This window comes from Ovis aries, chromosome 20, assembly GCF_016772045.2.
Source record: "Ovis aries strain OAR_USU_Benz2616 breed Rambouillet chromosome 20, ARS-UI_Ramb_v3.0, whole genome shotgun sequence".
In the NCBI taxonomy this organism is placed as follows: Eukaryota; Metazoa; Chordata; class Mammalia; order Artiodactyla; family Bovidae; genus Ovis; species Ovis aries.
In genome coordinates this window covers 44,470,469-44,492,058 of record NC_056073.1, presented here as the reverse complement: position 1 = coordinate 44,492,058, position 21,590 = coordinate 44,470,469, and the positions used below count along the sequence as shown (strand labels likewise).

The window sequence follows — 21,590 nt, the reverse complement described above, 5'->3', positions numbered from 1 at the left end:
TCCAAAATATATAAGGAATGCCTACATTTAATAGCCCCCCCCCCACCGCCGAAAAAATCATCTGATTAAAAAAGAAGGGGAAAGGCTTTCAACAGACATTTCTCCAAAGGAGATATGCAAATGGTCAAGAAGTGTGTGAGAAGATGCTTGATGTCACTAATCATCCGGAAAGGCTTTTGTAGCGCCCAGCTGAGTCTAAGACAGAACCGGGTAGGAAACTCTGCTGCCTTGCTCATTTTGTCCTGCCATCCTCGTCATTATATGCCTCACGGAGATGGGCTCAACAAAGGTTTTGTTTTCAATAGTGAATCGTTGGCAGGCAGAAGATGTACGGACATGGATTGCAAGACGAGAAGTTTGCCACAGAATGGGGTGCTTTCCGTGCACTGGGCTCACAGCATGCAAAGGGCACACAGCAGAAAAAAGAAGGGTGAAGCTGTCGGTGCCACAGTTCCGCTAATTCAATGTATTTTGCTTTCAGGAAAGATTCTGCTTTTGAGGATAATAGAAAGCAAGAAACAAGGATGTCGGTAATGGAGCCACTTTCACTGTTTCGGGCAGTCCTTCCCGTCTTAGTTATTTGCATACCATCTTCGAGCTTTGCCTTGGCTCTGCGCCTTTATGTTTCTCAGTTAAATTTATTTTAAGGTTTTTTTAAAAGGAAGTATTTCACTGTCAAGTGGAAAATCAGGGTTAATTCTAACAAATAGTTGGTAAAGCCCCCAAGTAAGTACAACGGAGAATAGCAAAGTTATATCGAATTGTGATACTTTTCCTTGTATTAGGCTTTGAGCCAAAAGTCTGTCCTTACTTTGTCGAAAAAGACACATGTATACTTAAGGCTGATTCATGCTGTTGTATGGCAGAAACCAACACCACATTGTAAAGCAATTATCCTCCAAATTAAAAGTAAATTTAAAAGGAGATTATGAAGTAAAAGAGAAGTGTTAAAGGCTTTCTAGCAGCTGAGATTTCCTCTGACTAGAATCAGAAGTGTTAATGAATTGAAAAGAAATTTTTTTGCCCTAAGTCAATGATGTTTTGTTCTACATTGCCTGCTTCTCTCTCTCTGTTGCTCTTCCTTTGGGAAACAGAGTGCCTTAAGTCTATCATCAGTGCATTGGAAAAGAAATCTGTATGGGAACAGGAAATGAGATTTTTGTTCCTAAAATTGAGATCATGGATTCCAAACAAGCAAAGTTCCTTCTGGCTGTCTTTTAACTGTAGTTCTCAGTCCTATGGGCTAGCGTTTTGAAGTTGGTGATAGCTCAGTAATCAGGCGCACCAGCTTTTGGAAAGTTCCCTACCATCTCTAAAGTTATGATTAGAGAGGCTTTTATTATCTTTTACAATAGCAGCTGCCTAAGGATATAATCATCTTCTCTTTCTCCCTTTTCTGTACTTGGGTGCCCTTTTATTATGTAAGACAGTCCAGTCTTCTCAAGGAGGTACTTCTCTTTTGCCTAACTTCATGGTCATGTGTTTAATTGTGCATAAATGCTACCAGCATCCTTTCAGCAGTTCTCATGTATCACCTGTGTTTGCAAAAGTCTGATTATAGGAAACACCTTTTCTCGGAGAGTGATCAGGATTCAAGTAGTAGTGGCAGTGAGCTGTCTTGGGCCGGTGACCGAAAGCGGAAATCCTTGAAGTCGTATCCCAGTAGGAAAAAGACCAGAACCAGAAGGAGCAGCATAAGAAGTAAGTCTGGTAATGTGTTTTCTTTCCAGTAGCTTTTCAAGTGAATCAGTAGGTATTACTTTTGTGGGATGTGATGGGAAAGGGCATCAACGAGATATATGACCACGTGATCCTGCTGCTGTTACACGGGAAAGGGAAAGTGTTGATATGTGAAACAGTACTAAGGAATATGGAATTGACCAATAATTGTGAAATATGAACTACAGATAAATGGAGTAATGAGTTCAGATAAGAGGAGTTTGACGTAAGCTGACATAAGCTGAAATCTTCAGGAAAAGCTTCGAGGAAGGCTGGGTGGGACCTCAGCTGATCCTTGGGAAAAGAATAGGATTTGAAGAAGTATGGAGAAGAGGAAGCATTCTGGTTAGGTAAAACCAGAAGAACATGGGCCGGTCCCTGGGCAAGATGGCAGCCCAAAGGAGAAGAGGGTGGCAGAGGACGAGATGGTTAGCTGGCCTCACCGACTCTATGGACACGAGTTTGAGCAAACTCCGAGAGACAGTGAAGGACAGGGAAGCCTGGCGTGCTACAGTCCGTGGGGTCGCAAAGAGTCGGACACGACTTAGCGACCGAACAGCAGCAAGAACATGGGAAGAGTGTTCAGAAACAGTATCTGGAGCAAAGAATTCATGCTGGCCAGAGGAACAAAGCTGAATAATTAGAGAGTTAGACATTTCAGCGCGGGAAGTGGGGGTTGCAGGAAGTGGGGGTTGCTTCTAGAGTGTATTTTGTGTTTCTCATAAGTAAATTCTCCACTGGGCTCTTGTTTCCTTTCATTCTAGTCTTGCCTCCTTTTCCTCCCAGTGGTGGCAGTGACCTTAAGAAAGATCAAGTGAGTAAATGCTTTCTGTGGTGCCCTGTGCCCTTTATGGGGTAAGTTTGAAACAAGTTGATCTGTTTAGGTTTGAATGACCTTTATTTAAAAAAACCTCCTTTCTGGAATCGAAAAATGACAAGCCAGTGGTTTGCTAGTATGTAAACTACTTTCGGTAGAAACTTCAAGGAGTTCCACACATTTAGTATGAATCTTGGGCAGAGATTTAGGATCTTTTTTCTTTGGTTGAAAATTTATTGAAAGATGGTTATTATGAAGTATGGTTGAAATCTGGGCTATTCTGATTTCCTACAAATAGGTGCTCTTTTGAATTTGTATTAAAATAAACTTCTTGATTTAATTCTTCTCTCAGTTTTCAGTTTGTGGACATGTTATTCACAAAGATTTTAATTATTTGAATCTTTATGTTGCCAGAGGTTGAACTACCTTCAGGCTTACGTAAATATTGAATAAACCCTGAAGGTTTCTTAAATTCTTTCAGTTATACTTGTTTTATAGAAAGCAGTTAAGAATATGGACATGAGTGTCCTCCAGACCAATTTAAAGATTACTTTACCATGTTTTTAGCTGAATTACCTCTCTCAGCAGTTGGCTTTTGTCCTTTGTTGAATGAAATGAGATATAGTGAATATAGTATTGTATGTGTGTATATGATTATATTTTATATAATATGTCATGTATATAAATATATATATCATATGCTATATGTATATGATTATATATCACATATGCCATATATAAAACATATACACATGATTATGTATTATATATATAATCATGTATATATGTAACATTTTATATGTGTGTGTGTGTATGCAGACACACAGAAAGACACACACTACAGAATTTGTCCAGTGTTCAAGAATTTTCTAGTTTCACTTTTCACTTTCACTATATAACATATAATCATGTATATATGAAATATATTTTATATAGGGTATATAATATGATATATAATGTGTGTATAGTATGTGATGTATATTATATATAATTTGTACATATATATAGAATACATACATTTATGTATAAATATATATATTTTATATGTATGGGTATATACACACGAAAACACAGACACACTACAGAATATAGTGTGAAGTGTTTAAGGATTTTCTACAGGCAGCGCTGGGATTCTGAGGACATCAACAGCACCCTGCTCACCTGTACACAAATACAATGTGTTTAGCGTTCTAATGGGATCTGGCCGTGGCGCTAGTGGTAAAGAACCTGCCTGCCAATGCAGGAGCCATGGGTTTGATCCCTGGGTCGGGAAGGTCCCCTCGAGAAGGAAATGGCAACCCACTCCAGTATTCTTGCCTGGGAAATCCCATGGACAGAGGAGCCTGGCGGGCTACAGTACAGGGGATCGCACAGAGTCGGACACGACCGAAGCGACTTAGCGCAGCGCAGCGCTCTAATCATACCTTGTTGTCTGCCCTCACCTACCAGCCTTCTTCCATCTGCCCAGGGGGACTCTTATGTTCTGCAATGACAGGGAGTGTTTATAGCTCAAACTCTAAGCCAGAGCAAGTACCTAAATATTTGTTGAGTAGTTCAACCTGAGATAAGGAGTTATCAGTTAGAAATAGACCACAGAAGGACTTCGCTGTTGGTCCAGTGCTTAAGGCTTGGCTTTCCAGGGCAACGGGTGCAGGTTTGATCCCTGTTTGAGGAGCTAGGATCCCATATGTTTCTGAGCCAAAAACATAAAACAGAAGCAATATGTAACAAATTCAATAAAGACTTTAAAAAATAGTCCACATCAAAAAAACTTAAAAAAAAAAAGAATAAAGAAATAGGCTCAAAGAACAGTTTTTAACAATATACAGCTTTAAAAAAAATTAGGTACCAAAAAACATCAAAGCTCTGAGAATCCACAGATTTACGATATGCAGCTGCCAGCCAGTCTGTGGTGATTCTCAGTGAGGGCATTGCTGACTTTATAGAGACATTGATAGCTGACACTGACGTCTCTGTGCTGGAGTTTAAGAGAATAACTTAGAGCAAGGGTTGGCAAACCTTTTCTCTGGAGGGTCAGGTAGTAAATATTTTGGTCTCTCCGGGTGGGTGGTTTCTATGGCAACTGTTCAACCCTGCCATTGTAGCATGCAGGCATCCACATGTGCAGTACTCAAGTGCATGGATGTGTTGGGTTCCAGTTAAACTTTATTTACGAAAACTTTATTCCCATTGAACTGTAGAGCTGCAGTTGGTTGACTCCTGGTTTAGAGGAGTGGCTCTCAGACTTTGGTGATCATCAGAATGACCAGAATGGTCACCAGAAATGCAGATCACTGGGACCTGTCCCCAGAGTTTTTGACTGAGTGCGTTGTCAGTGGGGCTTAAGAATTTGCATTTCCATCAAGTTCTCAGGTGCTGCTGAGGCTGTGGTCTGGGACCACACTTTGAGAACTTAGAGTCAGCTTTGAGTTAGTTTATTGATTCATGACCTAATGTGCTTCTAGCCTTGGGATCTTATGGTCTTAAAGTTTCTTTTTTCAAATGGATCATGTCCAATTCTTAAACATTTTTAAAAAGGATATTGGAAGTGTCTTGGAATGTTTTAATAACTTGCTGTGAGTGATTGTGACTGTTAGCACTTTGTAAAAAGTACTATGTTTTAGGTTAAAATTCTAACACCCTTATGGAAAGATTCCTCCAGGCAAAATAATGTCACACCTCCCAAAATTTCTGGAACCGAATTTCAGAGTAGTTCTGCCTTTTTAACTCCTGAAGATTCTGCCCAGAAAACAGGTATATGATTTTCTGTTGATTTACATAGAAAAAAATTCTATTTTGGAAATGGTAGTTTAAAAAAGCAAAATATGTTTCTGTTAATATCTGTTGAAGAAAGTGTGAGGGTATGATCGATTAATCTTCTCTTTCTTGTCCTGATTAACAAAAGACAGAGGACTTTGTGTTTTAATTCCGTTTAACATTTGAGATCACCTTGTGTGTAAGAATTGTTGGTGTTCATCTGCTTTTAAAATAGCAACAAATGGTGGTTGATTGCAGGGTTTGGTAAACTTTTTCTGTAGAGGAACAGGTAGTATTTATTTTTTGCTTTTTTGGCCCCTAGAGTTTCTGTTGCAACTATTCAACTCTGCATTCGTAGTCCCAAATCAGTCACAGACAAGATGTAAACTAATGGCTGTATCTGTGTTTCCATAAAACTTTATTTATAAAACCAAGTGACAGACGGGATTTGACCTGAGGGGTCAGGGTGTGCCGACCTTTGACTTATAAGGTTTTTCTCAGCCCCCACGGTATTCTGTTGAAACAATTCACATCTTTTAAATTGGTGAGAATCAGGATATTGTTTTCTTCACCTTTATCATTCTACAGCTCAGCACATTGGCAGGCACTTAGCAGGCACGAGTGCCAGCCTCTTAATTTGGCTGCCACTGGAAGAAAAGAAGTGGGGAGAGAAGAATAGGAGCGAGGGAGACAGAGCATTAGAGAGGAGGGGAACAAAGGGACAGATCTGAGAGAGGCAAGAGGGCTACAGCGGTGAGGTGATAGAGTTCCTGCCACGTGTTTGGGGCCACATGGGCAGCTACGAAAGGTGCTGACCTACTGGAGGTAACTGGCTATTCATTTTATCTGCAAACCTGTAAACCTAATACCCATGTATACTTTGAAAGAGACGAAGTGTTTTTTGGTTTGAGTTTTTTTTAAATAACTGTATCCCTTACAGGGGGCAGGGTATGTTGAAGTTTAATTTATAGATTGATAGAGAAATGTCATTTCCTCATTAGCTTCTTAGCATGTTTATTCTCTTAGAACTATTCATTTTCTCCAATACTCAGAACTTCACAGCCCCGGCCAGCTGAGCAATCTCTCTTCCCTGGAGCACTCAGATGTTGAAAATGAATCTAAGGTACTGTTTAATTGTTGGTTATTTATCTGTTTTCCAGAATTGATATTATACTTAATGTACTGGCTTATTCCTTCTTAAGGGATGATGTAATACCATGTGTTGCTTATTTTGACATAAATACATGTATTTCTGACCACCTGTTTTTTTTTTTTTTTAAGACTATGGCCCCAGAGTCATTGATGAAAAGTACTAGTTTCAAACATAAACTGCAAAACGTGGAAGACAGAGGTGAGAGAATTCTAAACTTTTTTATTTTTTTGCAGAATTAAGCAAAATTAATCTGATTTTGGCTGACAGGACTGTTATTCAAATTGAGGCAGATATAATCACTATACAGAGTGACAGTTGCCAGACCTTGGAGAGGGCAGTGCCGTCTGCTTCCCTGCTCCAAGTGGTAAGCTGGTACGGGAGGAGCAGGGGTTTCACTCCCGAAACTGGAAGGTCTGTGTCAGGAAGTGAGTAGCCTGGGATCCGAGTCCCGTCACCCAGCGCGCCTCCTCTCTGACCCCAGGGGTGGTATTGAAGTCCTGCACTATTATAGCATTGTTGCTTTGTCCCTTCAAATCTGTTAATGTTTGCGTAAAATAGGTGCCACGATATTGGGTGCATGTATATTTACAGTTTGTTACCTTCTTTTTATGAATTGATCCTTTTGTCATTGTGTAATGACCCTGTTTTCTCATTACACTTTTTAACCTAAAGTCCATTTTTCTGATAATCTATAGTAGATACATAAAAGATAAAGCAAAGGGAATCAAAACATACCACTGTAGAAAATGGACCACAAAAGCAAACAGCAAAGGAGGGACTATAAAAGAGCCAGAAAGCAAGTAATACAAAGGCATTAGTAGGTCCTTAAAAATCAGTGACCACTTTAAGTGTAAATAGATTAAACTGTCCAATCAAACGATGAAGAGTGGCTTCATGGATAAAAATAACAAGACCCAGCTATATGCTGTCTACAGAGACTCAGCTCAGCTTTGAGGATGCACAAAGGCTCAAAGTGAAAGAATGGAAAAGCGTACTCTATGCAAGTGGACGGGGCTCCCCTGGTAGCTCAGTTGGTAAAGAATCCACCTGCAATGCAGAAGAGCCAGGTTCGATCCCTGTGCGGGGAAGATCCCCTGAAGAAGGACATGGCAACTCACTCCAGTATACTTGCCTGGAGAATCCCATGGACAGAGGAGCCTGGTGGACTACAAGGGGTCACAAAGAGTCAGACGAGACTTAGGAGCTAAAACCAAGGGTCCCCTTGTATATGAGGAATTCTTTTCCACTGCTTTTGAAATTCTCTCCGTGTGTTTGATTTTAGACAGTTTTGTTATAGTGTGTCTTATAGAAGATCTTTGTGAGGGAATCTTTTGGGAGTTTATGAGCTTCCTGAACTGGGATGTCCAAATTTCTCCCCAGATTTTGGAAGTTCTCAGCCATTATTATTTTCTTAAATTTTATTTATTTATTTTTGGCTGTACCTGGGTCTTCGTTGCTGCAGGGGCCTTTCCATAGCTGTGGTGAGCAGGGCTTACTCTTGGTTGCAGTACCTGGGCTTCTTATTGTGGTGGCTTCTCTTGTTGTGATGGACAGGCTTTTGTAGTTGCTGCACGTGGGCTCAGTACTTGTGGTCCCCAGGCTCTAGAGCACAGGCTCAATAGTTGTAGCGCACAGGCTTGGTTGCTCTGCGGCATGTAGAATCTTCCCAGACCAGGCATTGAACCCACGTCCCCTGCATTGGTAGGCAGACTCTTTACCAACTGAGCCACCCAGGAAGCCTGCCATTATTTTCTTAAATAGCTTTCTGCTCCTTTTCCCTCTTTTCTCCTTCTGGGACTCTAAAAGAGTGTAGACTGTTTCCTTTTTTAAAAAAATTGGGATATCATTGACAGGTAACATATTAACTTCAAGTGTACAGCATAATCATTAGCTATTCATGCATGCTGTCAAATGATCACAATGAATGTGGTTAACACCTGCCCCACACATAATGAGTCTTGTTCTTGTGATGAGAACTTCTAAGGTCTACTCTCTCAGAAACTTTCAAATGTGCAATAAAGTCTTAACTGTAGTCACCACACTGCCTGTATATTTCATTCCCAGGGCTTAACTTGTTTTGTCACTGGAAGTTTGCACCTTTGAGTGTTCTTATAGCTAACTGACTTCCTTAGAGCAACTGTTTTGCATTCCTTTTTAGGCAAATTGCAGAGCTCCTTTTTTTAAATTTTTTTGTGGAGGTCAGTCGCTGTATCTTTTTTTGAAAGTCACTCAGTCACATCTGACTCTTTGTGACCCCATGGACTATACACTCCATGGAATTCTCCAGGCCAGAATACTGTATAATTGTGTTTTTTTTTTTGGAGGGGTAGCGTTTCCTTGAGTTCACGTCCCTTGAGGTTTCGTGTTGCTGTCTTCATATTTAGTCTATAGTGATTGGCTTCAGGAGAGAAATGCGTCTTGTCTACTAGGGATCCTGAAGCCTTCCCAGGCCTTTTCTAGGGATATGCCTGCTCCACGCTTTTCTTTCTCCGGGGAACCTCTGCGGACTGCGTTTTCTCTGCAACCTGCACAGCCAGGCCGGGTGCTGACAGCCTCCAGTCGCTTCCTCTGGGGCTGGTGGGTGCTTCCTCCCAGTCCTGCCGAATAGGCCTGGCTGTCTTACGAATGCTGACAGTCAGTGCCCTTTGTTGTTGCTTAGGCGCTCAGTTGTGTCTGCCTCTTTGTGACCCCGTGGACTGTAGCCCACCAGGCTCCTCTGTCCTGTGGGATTTCCCAGGCTGGAATCCTGGAGTGCTCTTGGGAGTGTACAAAATGAACCAGCCCCAGGTTGGGCTTGTGTGTAGGCAAGGCGTCCTGGTTGTTTGTGGTGTCCGTGGACCAGCTGTGGGGTGATCCTGTAGGTGATGTGTGCCCAGCAGCTCTTGAGAAAGCCTCCTTACGGGGCCCCTGAAGGCTCCCTTATAGGGTCCCTGAGGCAGGTAGCAGGATCTAGGTCCCTTCAATGCTCCCTGAGAACCCTGGATGCTGTTCTCCAAGCCCCTCCCCACCCCAGGCCGTGTAGTGCACCTCAGGATTCTGGATGGAGCAAGAAAGAAGTTGTCTTCTTTGCCTGGGGTGAGCACTAGCACAGACGCCCTCGCCTTCCCCCGAGGGAGAAAGCTTGAACTCAGAGGGTTTCTCTCGGTGCTGAGCTGGGCTGCCCTGAGCACACGCTGATGTGGCTCAAGTGACAGTCCGTGTTATCCTCTCGGATGCGTCCAGTCACATATTTTCCCTTGTCCAGCAACGTGTCAGGTCTTTACACTAGACTCAGACTTCCACAAAGCTCCTTTATCAGGGGATTTCCAAAACCCGGTGTCCTTTGGGGAAAGACAGTAGGAGACTCCTGTTTGGCTCTTTTTGCTCATGGGCTGCTGTTTTGATGTTTTCTCTGGAATTTTGGGTGTGCTGGGCTCCCCGAGCTGTGAGCAGACAGGATGACTGATTCCTCATGATTTTGCACTTTGCCCTCATCCTGTACCTTCTTTGAAAGGGGCTTCCCAGGTGGCTCAGTAGCGAAGAATCTGCCTCCAATGCAGGAGACCCTGAGTCAGGAAGATCCCCTGGAGAAGCAAATAGCAACCCACTCCAGTATTCTTGCCTGGAAAATCACATGGACAGAGGAGCCTGGCAGGCTACAGTCCGTGTGGTCACAAAGTCAGACATGGCTTAGCAACTAAACGGCAACAACACAACTTAGAAAGTAAGAATAAGAAACTTAGAAAATGAATAAGAAACTTAGAAAATGCTGTCATGTAGAGATGAACCTCTGCAGAATTCTGTGTTTGAATAATTATCTGTACATACTCACAAATCAGTATTTATTATTAATTGGTTTGTGTGTGTGTTCTCAGTTGTGTCTGACTCTTTGCGACCTCATTGACCACCAGGTTCCTCTGTCCATGGGATTTTCCAGGCAAGAATACTGGAGTGGGTTGCCATACCCTCCTCCAGGGGATCTTCCCAAACCAGGGATCAAACCCGCATCTCTTGAGTCTCCTGCATTGGCAAGCGAAATGCATTCCTCCAGACAAAAGATTTTTCAGTGGTCTCCATCAGGCTGATAAATTCAATAATAAAGATGGTCTTTAACTTTTCAGATTCTTAGCATAGTACACATTGGTAGAATAAACAGAGGAATTGGCATTAGGAAAGTGTTAGGTAAAAGACCAGGACACCAGAAGGGTGTCTAACAGGCTTTTTAATGGTGAAGCGCTCCCGGGCAGGGTCCCCGGACCTGAACGAGGCAGGTCGAGGGAGTCCGTGCCCGGACCGTGTTGGGGGTAGTTTTTATACGTTCGATGCGAGGGATGGTCAGGCTAGATGGACGGGGCTTCGGATAGGTTGCCAGGCCGAGGCGTTGCGGGCTGACAGGTCCTTCTGTGTGGCTGGGGTGGGGCGGCTTTAGCTGGCGAAGTGTGGTGTCATTGGTCCCTGGGATCTGGGAGGCTCCTTCCGTTGGGGACGTCCCCCGCAGGCAGGAGGGAGAGGAGGGGCGGCCCATCATGGCCCCCGGGGTCTGGCCTTACAGAAAGTACCTCCATAAGAAGGGTATTTTGATAAAAATGACTTTTCTTGTCCCAGTGAAGGCTCTTGACCTTTATCATTTATAGCCACATGGTGTCACTTCAGAGTAAGATATTTTTTAATGCCTCAACTTGGGAGAACTTGGCTGTTCATCATAGGGTTGGTTCTGTGTGGCACTAGAAACTGTTTCCATCAGAACTATGAGTAAATAAATGCAATATGGACACCAAATTATTCACTACATACAACCTGTGCCCAAAATAAGTTCAGAAGCTCCTCAGATTGCAAAAGCTGTCAACTTTCACAGTGATGAAGACACCTGTGTCCGAAAGCAAGTGGACACTCCTTTAGCAGCCACCAAGAGAACCAACATTCATTCGAGATCACCTTAGTTTTGGCCACGGTGTGTTTACTGCCTGTGTTCATTTTTTAAGTGCTGCGTGTACATAGTTTTAGCCCCTTTATGAGAATGTCCAAAAGTCCTGGTTCAAAGAGGCATGCAGTTGCCGTGGAAACAAAGCTGAGTCAGCTGCATCACTTAGTACCTGCATGCTTTAAGGAGTGGGCTGGTTTCCCTAGAGGAGCTTGTTCTCCCTGAAGAGCCGCTCCTCTGTTTCAGGTAAAGTAATTTACAAGAGTGCCCCTTCCACACTCTTGTGCCAGATTATTTCCATGTCACTGAAGTGGGCCTCTGGGATGAGCCCCATTGAGTAGGTTCACAAATTCTAAGCAGCTTGTTTAGGGAACCATCACGTTATTTACACAGTGTTCCTGGATTCCTCTCTCCACCGGAGCTAACTATTATATCATCTATGCCAGTAGATGCTTTGATTTTTCCATGGGTGGGGCATGAACATTCAAGGCCATGCTTTGAGCTATTGCTACAAATGTTGTCAGGAGAGGGGGAAAAAAAACCCAGAAGAGGCAAAACAGGCAGAAAGAAGAGAAATGTAACAAAACATAGTAGTTGTTCATGGGTATCTAACTGGGGCTAGCTAGAATTCTAAGTGGTTTCTTTGGGTCTTGACTGGGGTGTAGGCACTATGTGAGATTTAAGCCTGAGTGCTGTTTGGGAAGGCAATGGCATTCCACTCCAGTATGCTTGCCTGGAAAATCCCATGGATGGAGGAGCCTGGTAGGCTGCAGTCCATGGGGTCGCTAGGAGTTGGACACGACTGAGCGACTTCCCTTTCACTTTTCACTTTAATGCATTGGAGAAGGAAATGGCAACCCACTCCAGTGTTCTTGCCTGGAGAATCCCGGGGACAGGGGAGCCTGGTGGGCTGCCTTCTATGGGGTCGCACAGAGCCGGACATGACTGAAGCAACTTAGCAGCAGCAGCTGTTTGTTTTGAGGCTGAAAGAGGACTGGCTGTGTCTGGATTCTTTCCTGGATTAAAAAAAAATCATTTTAGTCTTGAAACAGTGCAACTCCCTAACAAATACCCATCCGACTCGATGGACACGAGTTTGAGCAAGCTCCAGGAGTTGGTGATGGACAGAGAAGCCTCGTGTCCTGCCGTCTGTGGGGTCCCAAGGAGTCGGATACAACTGAGCCACTGAACTGAACTGATACTTTTCAAACAAAGGAACACACCCGAATCTTAGAGCAGTGAAAAGAGATAGTTGCACCTCTCCAGGTTGAGAGTATTGCTTATGCTCTTCACTTTTTAAAAAAAGCGAGAGAAGCCGGATGTGAGTGAGCTCTTTGAGGTTCCGAGTGAGAATGTGATCACTCACACTAGTGAGGCCCTGGGTCAGACAGCCCTCAGTCTGGTGCTGAGGCTTCATGTCACCAGCAGGTGGTGCCCTCCTTGAGCTGATCTGATCAGCTTCCAAGGGCCAGTCGGCCTGGAAACCTTGCTACCTTGCCCTTTAGCCAGAAGCCCTGGTTGATGCCAACCATTACTGCTTTCCACTTGAGCCAGCCCGTATCCTGGTAAGGAGAGTGCTCTTGCATGTCACTGAGCTCATCAAAGCGTGCTCGGGTCCTCTCTCAGGCATGAGCACACCTAGCGCTTTGAGACGTGTCCTTAGTCGACGTGCCAAATGATAAGCAATTTGTAACAAGGCGGGAACACGTTTCACTTGCCACTCATCACGGCTAGATATTCGCTGGTAAAAAGAGAGCAAGATAAATCTGGGAACAAGGAGACGTGTGTGTGTGATGATCAGTGTTTTCCGCTTGCCTTCAGACAGAGCCCACCGTCACGGCACTAAGTGGAAACAGCCACGGCTGGAAGATGGTGGTGAACCAGGGGCCCTTTCCTTGGTGGCAGAAGAAGCTGAGTTGGCAGGTAATGCCGGGTACCCGGATGTTTCAGATGTGTGAGCACTGAGGGTCCCAATGTGAACTACAAGGCAGCTAGAGTTTTAAGATCATAATGGCTGCAGGAACCAAAAAACAAAGTGCTTTGTCTTCAGACATAAGCAAATCATCGCACAAACTGTAGATAAGAGCAAGTACTATCTCCTCCTGGCATTTTGATTTCTGCCTCTTAAGTCTTTGTAGCAATTTCCAGGCCCCAAGTGTTCTTAAACTTACAGGTATCTGCTTTAGTATAGCCAAATGTTTGTGTTAGAAATATCCACTCCACAGATGAAGGAGAATGATCTGAAATGTCTACATACGTGGGGTTGGCCTTCTGGATGAGCGACATGCCTATCCTTTGAAACAAAAGGCTCTAAGAAGGCAAATTTGGAGGCCCCCAGGTACTCAAAGTGGGTGGTGAGAGCCGGGCAGCCCTGCATTCCGATCCTGGAGCTGTTGGTGTGAGCACGTACCAGTTGTGTGATCTGTGTGAAAAGTGGACGTGAACAGTGCCTGCTTCACTTGGATTTTCTGAGAATTAAATGAGTTGATCCACACAGTGCCAGACCCTTTGTGAGCCCTTGTAAAGCCTCTTGGCACCCAGAAGCTGTTAAACGCCAGTCCCTAGAATGTCGTACCCATCACGTTATCCTAGAGCCCTCTAACAACACCTCAGCCTGCTTCTTAGACATGCTCTGATTTAAGGTGCAATCAGTTGCTCTGATTTAAGGTGCTGGGAAAGTTTGTTGAAGTGAGCCCTTGCCAGACAGTTTTGGTGGGAAGCTGCGTGAAGCATCGGCTGAGGACTCTTGGCTCAAGCTGGTCTGGTCAGTCACGGTTGGAGTCAGTCTTGCTGCAGCCACGGAAGTCCGTGACCCACAGAAGCCAGCAGGTCTTCTCTGGGTCATGCCTGAGTTTCTAAAGGACTTTCCATGCTCTGGGCAGCAGGAAGGCTGAGCACACCTACTTTGAGCCCTTTGTTAGTTTTACTTAATGTTCTATTCTTCTTGTGCAGGGAGCATTTCAACTTCATCCTTAAACGTTACGCCAGAGAACTTAAAAGGTTCTGTGATGATCACTGCTTTTGAAAACTTCACTAGAGAACTGAAAAGAAACTATGAGGTAATGGCCCGGTAAAAATGAAAAGCTAGCTCGTTATGCATGTGAAGTAGCAGGCTCACATTCCTAAATACCGCTGTGGTCCTTCCTGTGTGACGGTGTGCCCGAGTCTCTGGGGAGGTACATTGTCCTAGCTGTGGTTGCTGAATTTAGTGTCTTTGTGAATTGTGGTTTGTATTTATAAGACAGCTGTTCTGGGGACTTCCTGGTGGTCCGGGGGTCCAGTGGTAAAGAATCTGAGCTTCCGCTGCAGGGGGTATGGGTTCGATCCCTGGTTGGGGAACTAAGATCCCACATGCTGCACGATGTGACTCTCCGCCAAAAACCCAAAATCAAAACCCCAGCTTAAACTAGGTCAGCTGTTCCATGTCCATTTGCTCTCCTGGGACCAGATGGACCTGTACGGAAAGGCTTTGGTTTTTGTTGATTGCAGTCTCAGAAAACTGGACAAGCGGAAAGCAACGATTTGGTCACAGTGATAGACAAGGAAGGGAGGGCCAGGGGACCGTGTGGATGAGAGAGGCGTCTGGAGCGGAGAGGCAGGTGGGCTGGGTGGTCAGCTGACTAGGGCAAATCTTCGAGACGCCACACATGCAGGCTGTCACGGAACCTTGTCTGCAAGAGGACTTTGAAACCATTTGCGTCCCCTCCATTTCCGTACTGTTTATAAATCCCTAAGGAGTTATTAGCACGTTTGAGAAAAGTACTTATGGTCTCACCCTAACGTATATTCGTTGAACTAACTTGAAAGATCTCCAGTCTTATTTTCTGCAAGACTAATGTAAGCTGATTTATAATGGAAATTTGTCTGTGATATTCAATATGTATATCAGTGGCATGAATACAAGGTTTCCTGTTTTAGCTTATTGTCCTTTATTGATATCAAACCTGAGGTAATAACATATGAAATGTGTAGCATGGTGTCTTATTAAAGTACTTTAGAGATGATGTTCTCTGTGAATATCATGTGTGGGCAACATCTTTTTAATACAAAGCCTACACCCTATTTATGTAGTTATGTTTAACCCGGATGTGCTCATTTTGTTGTTGTTATGGTTTAGCTTAGGTACAGAAGGAGCCCACTTTATTCAAAAAATGCAAACGACGTACCAGATTGCCTGATAGAACTGTTAAACCAGATACATCATCGCAGGTAAGTGTTGGGTTTCAGTGCAAGTTTATGGAATTGTGATTCCTCAAAACAACATTTCCAAGGGGAAAGAAGAGAAAGGAGATGTATATTCTTAAGACAAGAAACATCTAGAGAAAAATATGGAGTATCTCTGCAATAAGACTAGAGATGTCTTTGTCACATCCAGCAGTCTGGTGAAGCTTGTTGCTCTTGTTTTTTCTCAGATTGAATAAACTAGAACAGTTTCACAGTTTCGTTCTTCAAGAGCTGAGCAGTCTTGACAAGGATTTCGAGGTTCTTCAACACCTTGAGGACAATGTTCTGGTAAGTTCTTTTTGTTTGGAACATTCTCTGTGACTTAAGAAGATGTGTTCTGGTGTAGAAATACTGTCAATCGCTTCAACCAACCCACGTCTTGTTCAATTTTAGGAATTTTGGGGGAAGCAGTCAGCTGACCTGAAATCATTCTGTGAACTGCAGTTCCAGAGGTATTATTTTTTTTTTTTTAAACAAGTATCTTTCCTAGAAGTATCTTCGTTGAAGTAGGAGGTATTTAGCTAAAGCATGAGTGATTGATGTTGGTAAAACCTTACTTAGGTAGCTAATTAGCTGCGTCTTTTCTAACCAGCCGCTTCTGTGGGACTCCTTGGGCGTAGAGTATGGCTTACGATACTGATCAAGACATATACATTTCGAAAAGCATAAGCAGGATCATGCAAACTTCATTTTCTTTTAGGATGCACATTGTTTTCTTTTTAAGCAAGATTTTTAAAAATTAAAACAGATTTTGAGAAAAATATCAAGGTTTCTGAGTGAACAGTTGATTTTCAGTTGTGTACTTGGTAGAATATATTCTATACACCTTATATATGTAGTGTAGGTATACATTTTTTTATTTTTCAATTTTATTTACGTAGTTTATTTTTGGCTGCGCTGGGTCTTTTGCTGCAGCAAAGTTTCTCTGGTTGCGGCGAGGGAAAGCTGCTCTTCGTTGCTGGGGGCAGGCTTCTCATCGTGGTGGCTTTCTCGTGGCAGAGCAGGGGCTCTAGGCATGTGGGCTTCCGTAGTTGTCGAGCGTAGGCTCAGTGGTTGTGGTGCATGGACTCAGTTGCCCCCAAGGTGTAATAAATGTTTACCTATTGATATAAATAACAGATTTTTATGAAAAATAACAAGATTTTTCAAAACAAGAACTTTGAGAAGATTAGTGTTGTTTTGTGCTTTTGCAGATCTCTAATGTTTGGCTTAATCAGTTCGGTCGCTCAGTCGTGTCCGACTCTTTGCGACCCCAAAGAATGCAGCACACCAGGCTTCCCTGTCCATCAGCAACTCTCAGAGTTTACTTCAACTCATGTCCATCGACTCGGTGATGCCATCCAACCATCTCATCCTCTGTTGTCCCTTCTTCTCCTGCCTTCAGTCTTTCCCAGCATCAGGGTCTTTTCAAATGAGTCAGTTATTTGCATGAGGTGGCCACAGTATTGGAGTTTCAGCTTTAGCATCAGTCCTTCCAATGAACACCCAGGGCTGATCTCCTTTAGGATGGACTGGTTGGATCCCCTTGCAGTCCAAGGGACTCTCAAAAGTCTTCTCCTACACCACAGTTCAAAAGCATCAATTCTTCAGCACTCAGCTTTCTTTATAGTCCAACTCTCACATCCATACATGACCACTGGAAAAACCATAGCTTTGACTAGAGGGACCTTTGTTGGCAAAGAAATGTCTCTGCTTTTTAATATGCTATCTAGATTGGTCATAACTTTTCTTCCAAGGAGCAAGCATCTTTTAATTTCATAACTGCAGTCACTATTTGCAGTGATTTTGAAGCCCAAGAAAATAAAGTCTGTCAGTATTTCCACTGTTTCCCCATCCATTTGCCATGAAGCGATGGGACTGGATGCCATGATCTTAGTTTTCTGAATGTTAGTTTTAAGCCAGCTTTTTCACTCTCCTCTTTCACTTTCATCAAGAGGCTCTTTAGTTCTTCACTTTCTGCCATAAGGGTGGTGTCATCTGCATATCTTAGGTTATTGATATTTCTCCCGGAAGTCTTGATTCCAGCTTGTGCTTCTTCCAGCCCAGCGTTTCTCATGATGTACTCTGCATATAAGTTAAATAAGCAGGGTGACAATATACAGACTTGATGTACTCCTTTTACTATTTGGAACCAGTCTGTTGTTCCGTGTCCAGTTCTAACTGTTGCTTCTTGATCTGTGTACTGGTTTCTCAGAAGGCAAGTCAGGTGGTCTGGTTTTCCCATCTCTTTAAGAATTTTCCACAATTTGTTGTGATCCACACAGTCTGCCTTAATAAGGGACTCCATATCTGCTTCTGAATTCCATCCATCGTGACACCACACGTCAGGTAGCCTCTGAAAAGCTCCACTGTATGTCTGTAGAGACAGTAGGAATGAAGGAAGCAACTTTTGTGCTGGTCTTCATCACAGTATTACCAGAATAGTTTTGACCTCACAGAATCTTTGAAAACTTAGACATCCCAAAGGCTCACACTTCGGGAACTGCTGGTAGTGGTGTATGTGTGTATGTGTATATGTGTAGACTGGGAAGGTTCTGCTTTTATTGATGGAGGGAGAAGGAGAAGGGTGTGGCTGGATCTTAAAGGCTGGATGTGAGATGTACATTAGATTTGTGGTTTCAGCATCTGAATGGAGCTGTCAAGTGGGTAACCAGATAGTCAAGACTGAAACTCATGGTGGAGGGTCTGACAGTGAGACCGGATGAGTTGACTTAGGGACCAGTTACAGAGAGCAATTGTTCCAGGACAGAATCCTCGGGATGCTGCAGGGAGCTGAAGTTTGATAAGGGAGAGGAAGCCAGCAGAAGAGGGCGAGAGGATTGTGCAAGGAGGGGGTGGGTGGTGTTACAGAGGATGAGAAGATGTGTGCACATGCATATGTAGTGAGAGGTCTGGATTCTAGGAGATTCTCATCAAAATGTCAACCATGGTTATTTCTGTGTGGTGACATTTTAGGTGACTTGACTTTTCTAACTTAGGCTGTTCTGTATTTTTTTTAGATTAAGTGCAAGATATAAATGACTTTGGGCTTCCCTCGTGGCTAAGATGGTAAGGAGTCCACCTGCAGTGCAGGAGACCTGGGTTTGATCCCTGGGTCAGGAAGATCCCCTGGAGCAGGGAATGGCAACCCATTCCAGTACTTTTGCCTGGAGAATTCCATGCAACAGTCTGGTGGGCTCCAGTCCATAGGGTCGCAAAGAGTTGGACACAACTGAGCTACACTTTCACTTTCACAAATGACTCTTGTGTAATAAACTCAAACAACATAACATTTTAAGTGAATTTTTCTCTCTCCCTAACCTTCGCTCTTTTTTATGATCCAGAGAGAACTATCTCTTTACTGTTTAGTATATATTCTTGATTTTTTTTCTGTTTCATTTGAGTCGCCCAGTCGTGTCCGACTCTTTGTGACCCCATGGACTGCAGCACGCCAGGCTTCCCTGTCCATCACCAACTCGTGGAGCTTGCTCAAACTCACATCCATTGAGTTGGTGATGCCATCCAGCCATCTCATCCTCTATCGTCTCCTTCTCCTCCTGCCTTCAATCTTTCCCAGCATCAGGGTCTTTTCCACTGAGTCAGTTCTTTGCATCAGGTAGCCAAAGTATTGGAGTTTCAGCTTCAGCATCAGTCCTTCCAATGGATATTCAGGACTGATTTCCTTTAAGATGGACTGGTTGGATCTCCTTGCAGTCCAAGGGACTCTCAAGAGTCTTCTCCAACACCACAGTTTAAAAGCATCAATTTCTCGGTGCTCAGCTATGTTTCTATGTTTACATAAGAATATATACAAACATCTTGATAAGTTTCAGTATGTGTATTTTAAGTAACATAAATGATATATTAAATTTTATGTGCATTGTTCTTCCTTTGCTCCCTCAGTAACAGAAGTAGGATTTCTTTCCAAGTGAGTAATAAGGATCTGCTAATTTTTAAAATAACTGTAGCTATTCTAGTTTATGGGTCTATTATACTTTCACATTTGATTTCCTGTTGATGAGCATTCAGATTATTTTAAATTATCACAAACAAATCTTAGTGAATACCCTTGTATCTTGAATGACTTTCAGTATCAGGGAAACGTTACTGTTTTACTTGGGGAAAACAAAAATAACAAAATCTCCAAGTCAAAATAGTACTAAAAGAGGATATGGATAAAAGCCTAATCTGGGCTAAGTATATTAGAATCCCAGCCCTAGTGGGGAATTGGATCTAATGTGAATTAAATGTATGTGTTACAGTCATTCATGTATAAGAGAAATCAGACTCCAGCAGCTGAACCAAATAGAGGTTTTGTTTGAACCCTGTGAGCAGTAGCCCAGAGGGATTTTGTCCAAGGCTGGTGCTGAGCTCAGTCATGTCTGACTCTTTGAGACCCCCATGGACTATAGCCTCCTAGGCTTCTCTGCCCATGGGATTCTCCAGGGCAAGAATACGGGAGTGGGTTGCCATTTCCTTCTCCAGGGGATCTTCCCAACCCAAGGATCAAACCTGCATCTCCTGTGTCTCCTGCCTTGCAGGCAGATTCTTCACTGGCTGAGTCATCGGGGAAACCCATCCAAGGCTGGAACGGCAGCTCTGAGTGCCAGTTAGGGATGCAGGTTCCTTTTGCTTCCTACTCTGTTATCTTTCCTTTCGCTTTGGGTTTCATGGTCACAGAATAGCAGCTCTAGCTCCAAGCACATCTGCTCTCTAGGCAGGGAGGGGCAGATGGTGAAGGATTTGGTAAAAGATGTGTGCCAGTAGAGTCTCTCTTCTTTTTTAAAAATTAGGGAAATAGTTTTCATGGAAGCCGAATCAGTAGACTTTTGTCTCCATATTATTGGCCAGAACTGAATCACATGAAGCTTTGTTAGTTACAAGGGAATCTGGGGCTGCAGATTTAAACTGAGCTTGTTACTGTCCTCCCGCAAAGTGGGGTTCTGTTAATAAGGAGAAAGGGGAGTATAGATGTTGGGTAGGTAACCAATAATGTCTGTCATGCCTGAATTAAATTGTAAGATTGAGAAATAAATCACAGAGGTGATTCTGTCTGTTCTCAATGAGCATGCGCCCTCGTGTTCGCTTTAGGATGGGAGAATGTGGTCCCACTGACTTGTTTTGTGAACCTCCAACTGCACTCAGTCTGCTTATTAACAATGGGCATTTTCCCAAAGGCCAGACCAGCCACTTTAACTGGCCCTCCTCCTTAGAAATAGCTGTCTTTTCTCCAACACCAAAGGGGGGAAACTCATGCATTAGACTGTGGAGAGACGACACGTGAGTCTTGAAAGCAGCACACGTTTAAGAGATTTTTGAGAGTGATTTTGACCCTGGGCAGTTCCCTCCAGTGCGGTGGCCTTAGCTCCCTGTGGAGCTAAGTTATTATCTGAGTTAGGGAGGTAGCTGATGACAGGGAGTGACATTCACGTTGGTTCCCTGAGTTCTAGGGACTAGGAGGGGGATAGTTCAGGCTTCACTAACTGCTGTTCTCCTGCTCCCTTTCTGCCAGCCTGAGCCACGGGGAGAAGACAAAGCAGCCTCCAGCCACACAGGCCGTGCCTTAGTGTTCTGTGCGCGTCCACAGCAAACGGAGTTCCTGAGACCTGCCAAGTCGGGACAGACTGTAATATGTTGGTCGTTTGTCCATTTGTTCACAAAGGTTTACCTTTGGTATTTAAATTTGGTCAGAAAATAAGAAGTTCAGGATGTTTAGCATCTTGGAGCGATGTTGCCCTTTTTTTTTTTTAATTTTTGAAAGTAAAATTGATTTTTACTTGAGAAGTGTCTTCAAGTTATTTGGGAGAAGGGAAACCTCAACATCTGTGTGTATATATATATACACTACATAGTGTGTCTCTTTAAGGAAGAGCTTACTTTGGGATGAAAATAGGTCAGATGAAAATGGTGTTGTATTTTGAAATAGTTATTCTTCTGTTTGGCAGATATTCTGGTTTCTCTGAAACTTTAACAAAACTTCCAGCTTTTGCAGAGGAGAAATATTCATCTTTTGATAATTACTAAATGCTCTAATAAAGTCT

General features: G+C 43.3%; 1 protein-coding gene across 2 annotated transcripts in view; it reads left to right on the top strand.

Moving 5' to 3' along the window:
- SYCP2L (synaptonemal complex protein 2 like) overlaps window positions 1–21,330 on the top strand; it is a 56,279-nt gene extending 34,949 nt beyond the window's left edge. For both annotated transcript variants that reach the window (XM_042236957.2, XM_060403511.1), the window contains exons 20-31: window positions 482–530; window positions 1,551–1,701; window positions 2,484–2,533; window positions 5,161–5,290; window positions 6,346–6,416; window positions 6,575–6,644; window positions 13,168–13,269; window positions 14,299–14,405; window positions 15,464–15,555; window positions 15,759–15,858; window positions 15,964–16,022; window positions 21,062–21,330. In XM_042236957.2, coding sequence (XP_042092891.1) covers window positions 482–530; window positions 1,551–1,701; window positions 2,484–2,533; window positions 5,161–5,290; window positions 6,346–6,416; window positions 6,575–6,644; window positions 13,168–13,269; window positions 14,299–14,405; window positions 15,464–15,555; window positions 15,759–15,858; window positions 15,964–16,022; window positions 21,062–21,116 — 1,036 coding nt within the window. In that variant the 3' untranslated portion in view covers window positions 21,117–21,330. The remainder of the gene's footprint in view (window positions 1–481; window positions 531–1,550; window positions 1,702–2,483; window positions 2,534–5,160; window positions 5,291–6,345; window positions 6,417–6,574; window positions 6,645–13,167; window positions 13,270–14,298; window positions 14,406–15,463; window positions 15,556–15,758; window positions 15,859–15,963; window positions 16,023–21,061) is intronic.
- The last annotated feature ends 260 nt before the right edge of the window (window positions 21,331–21,590 follow it).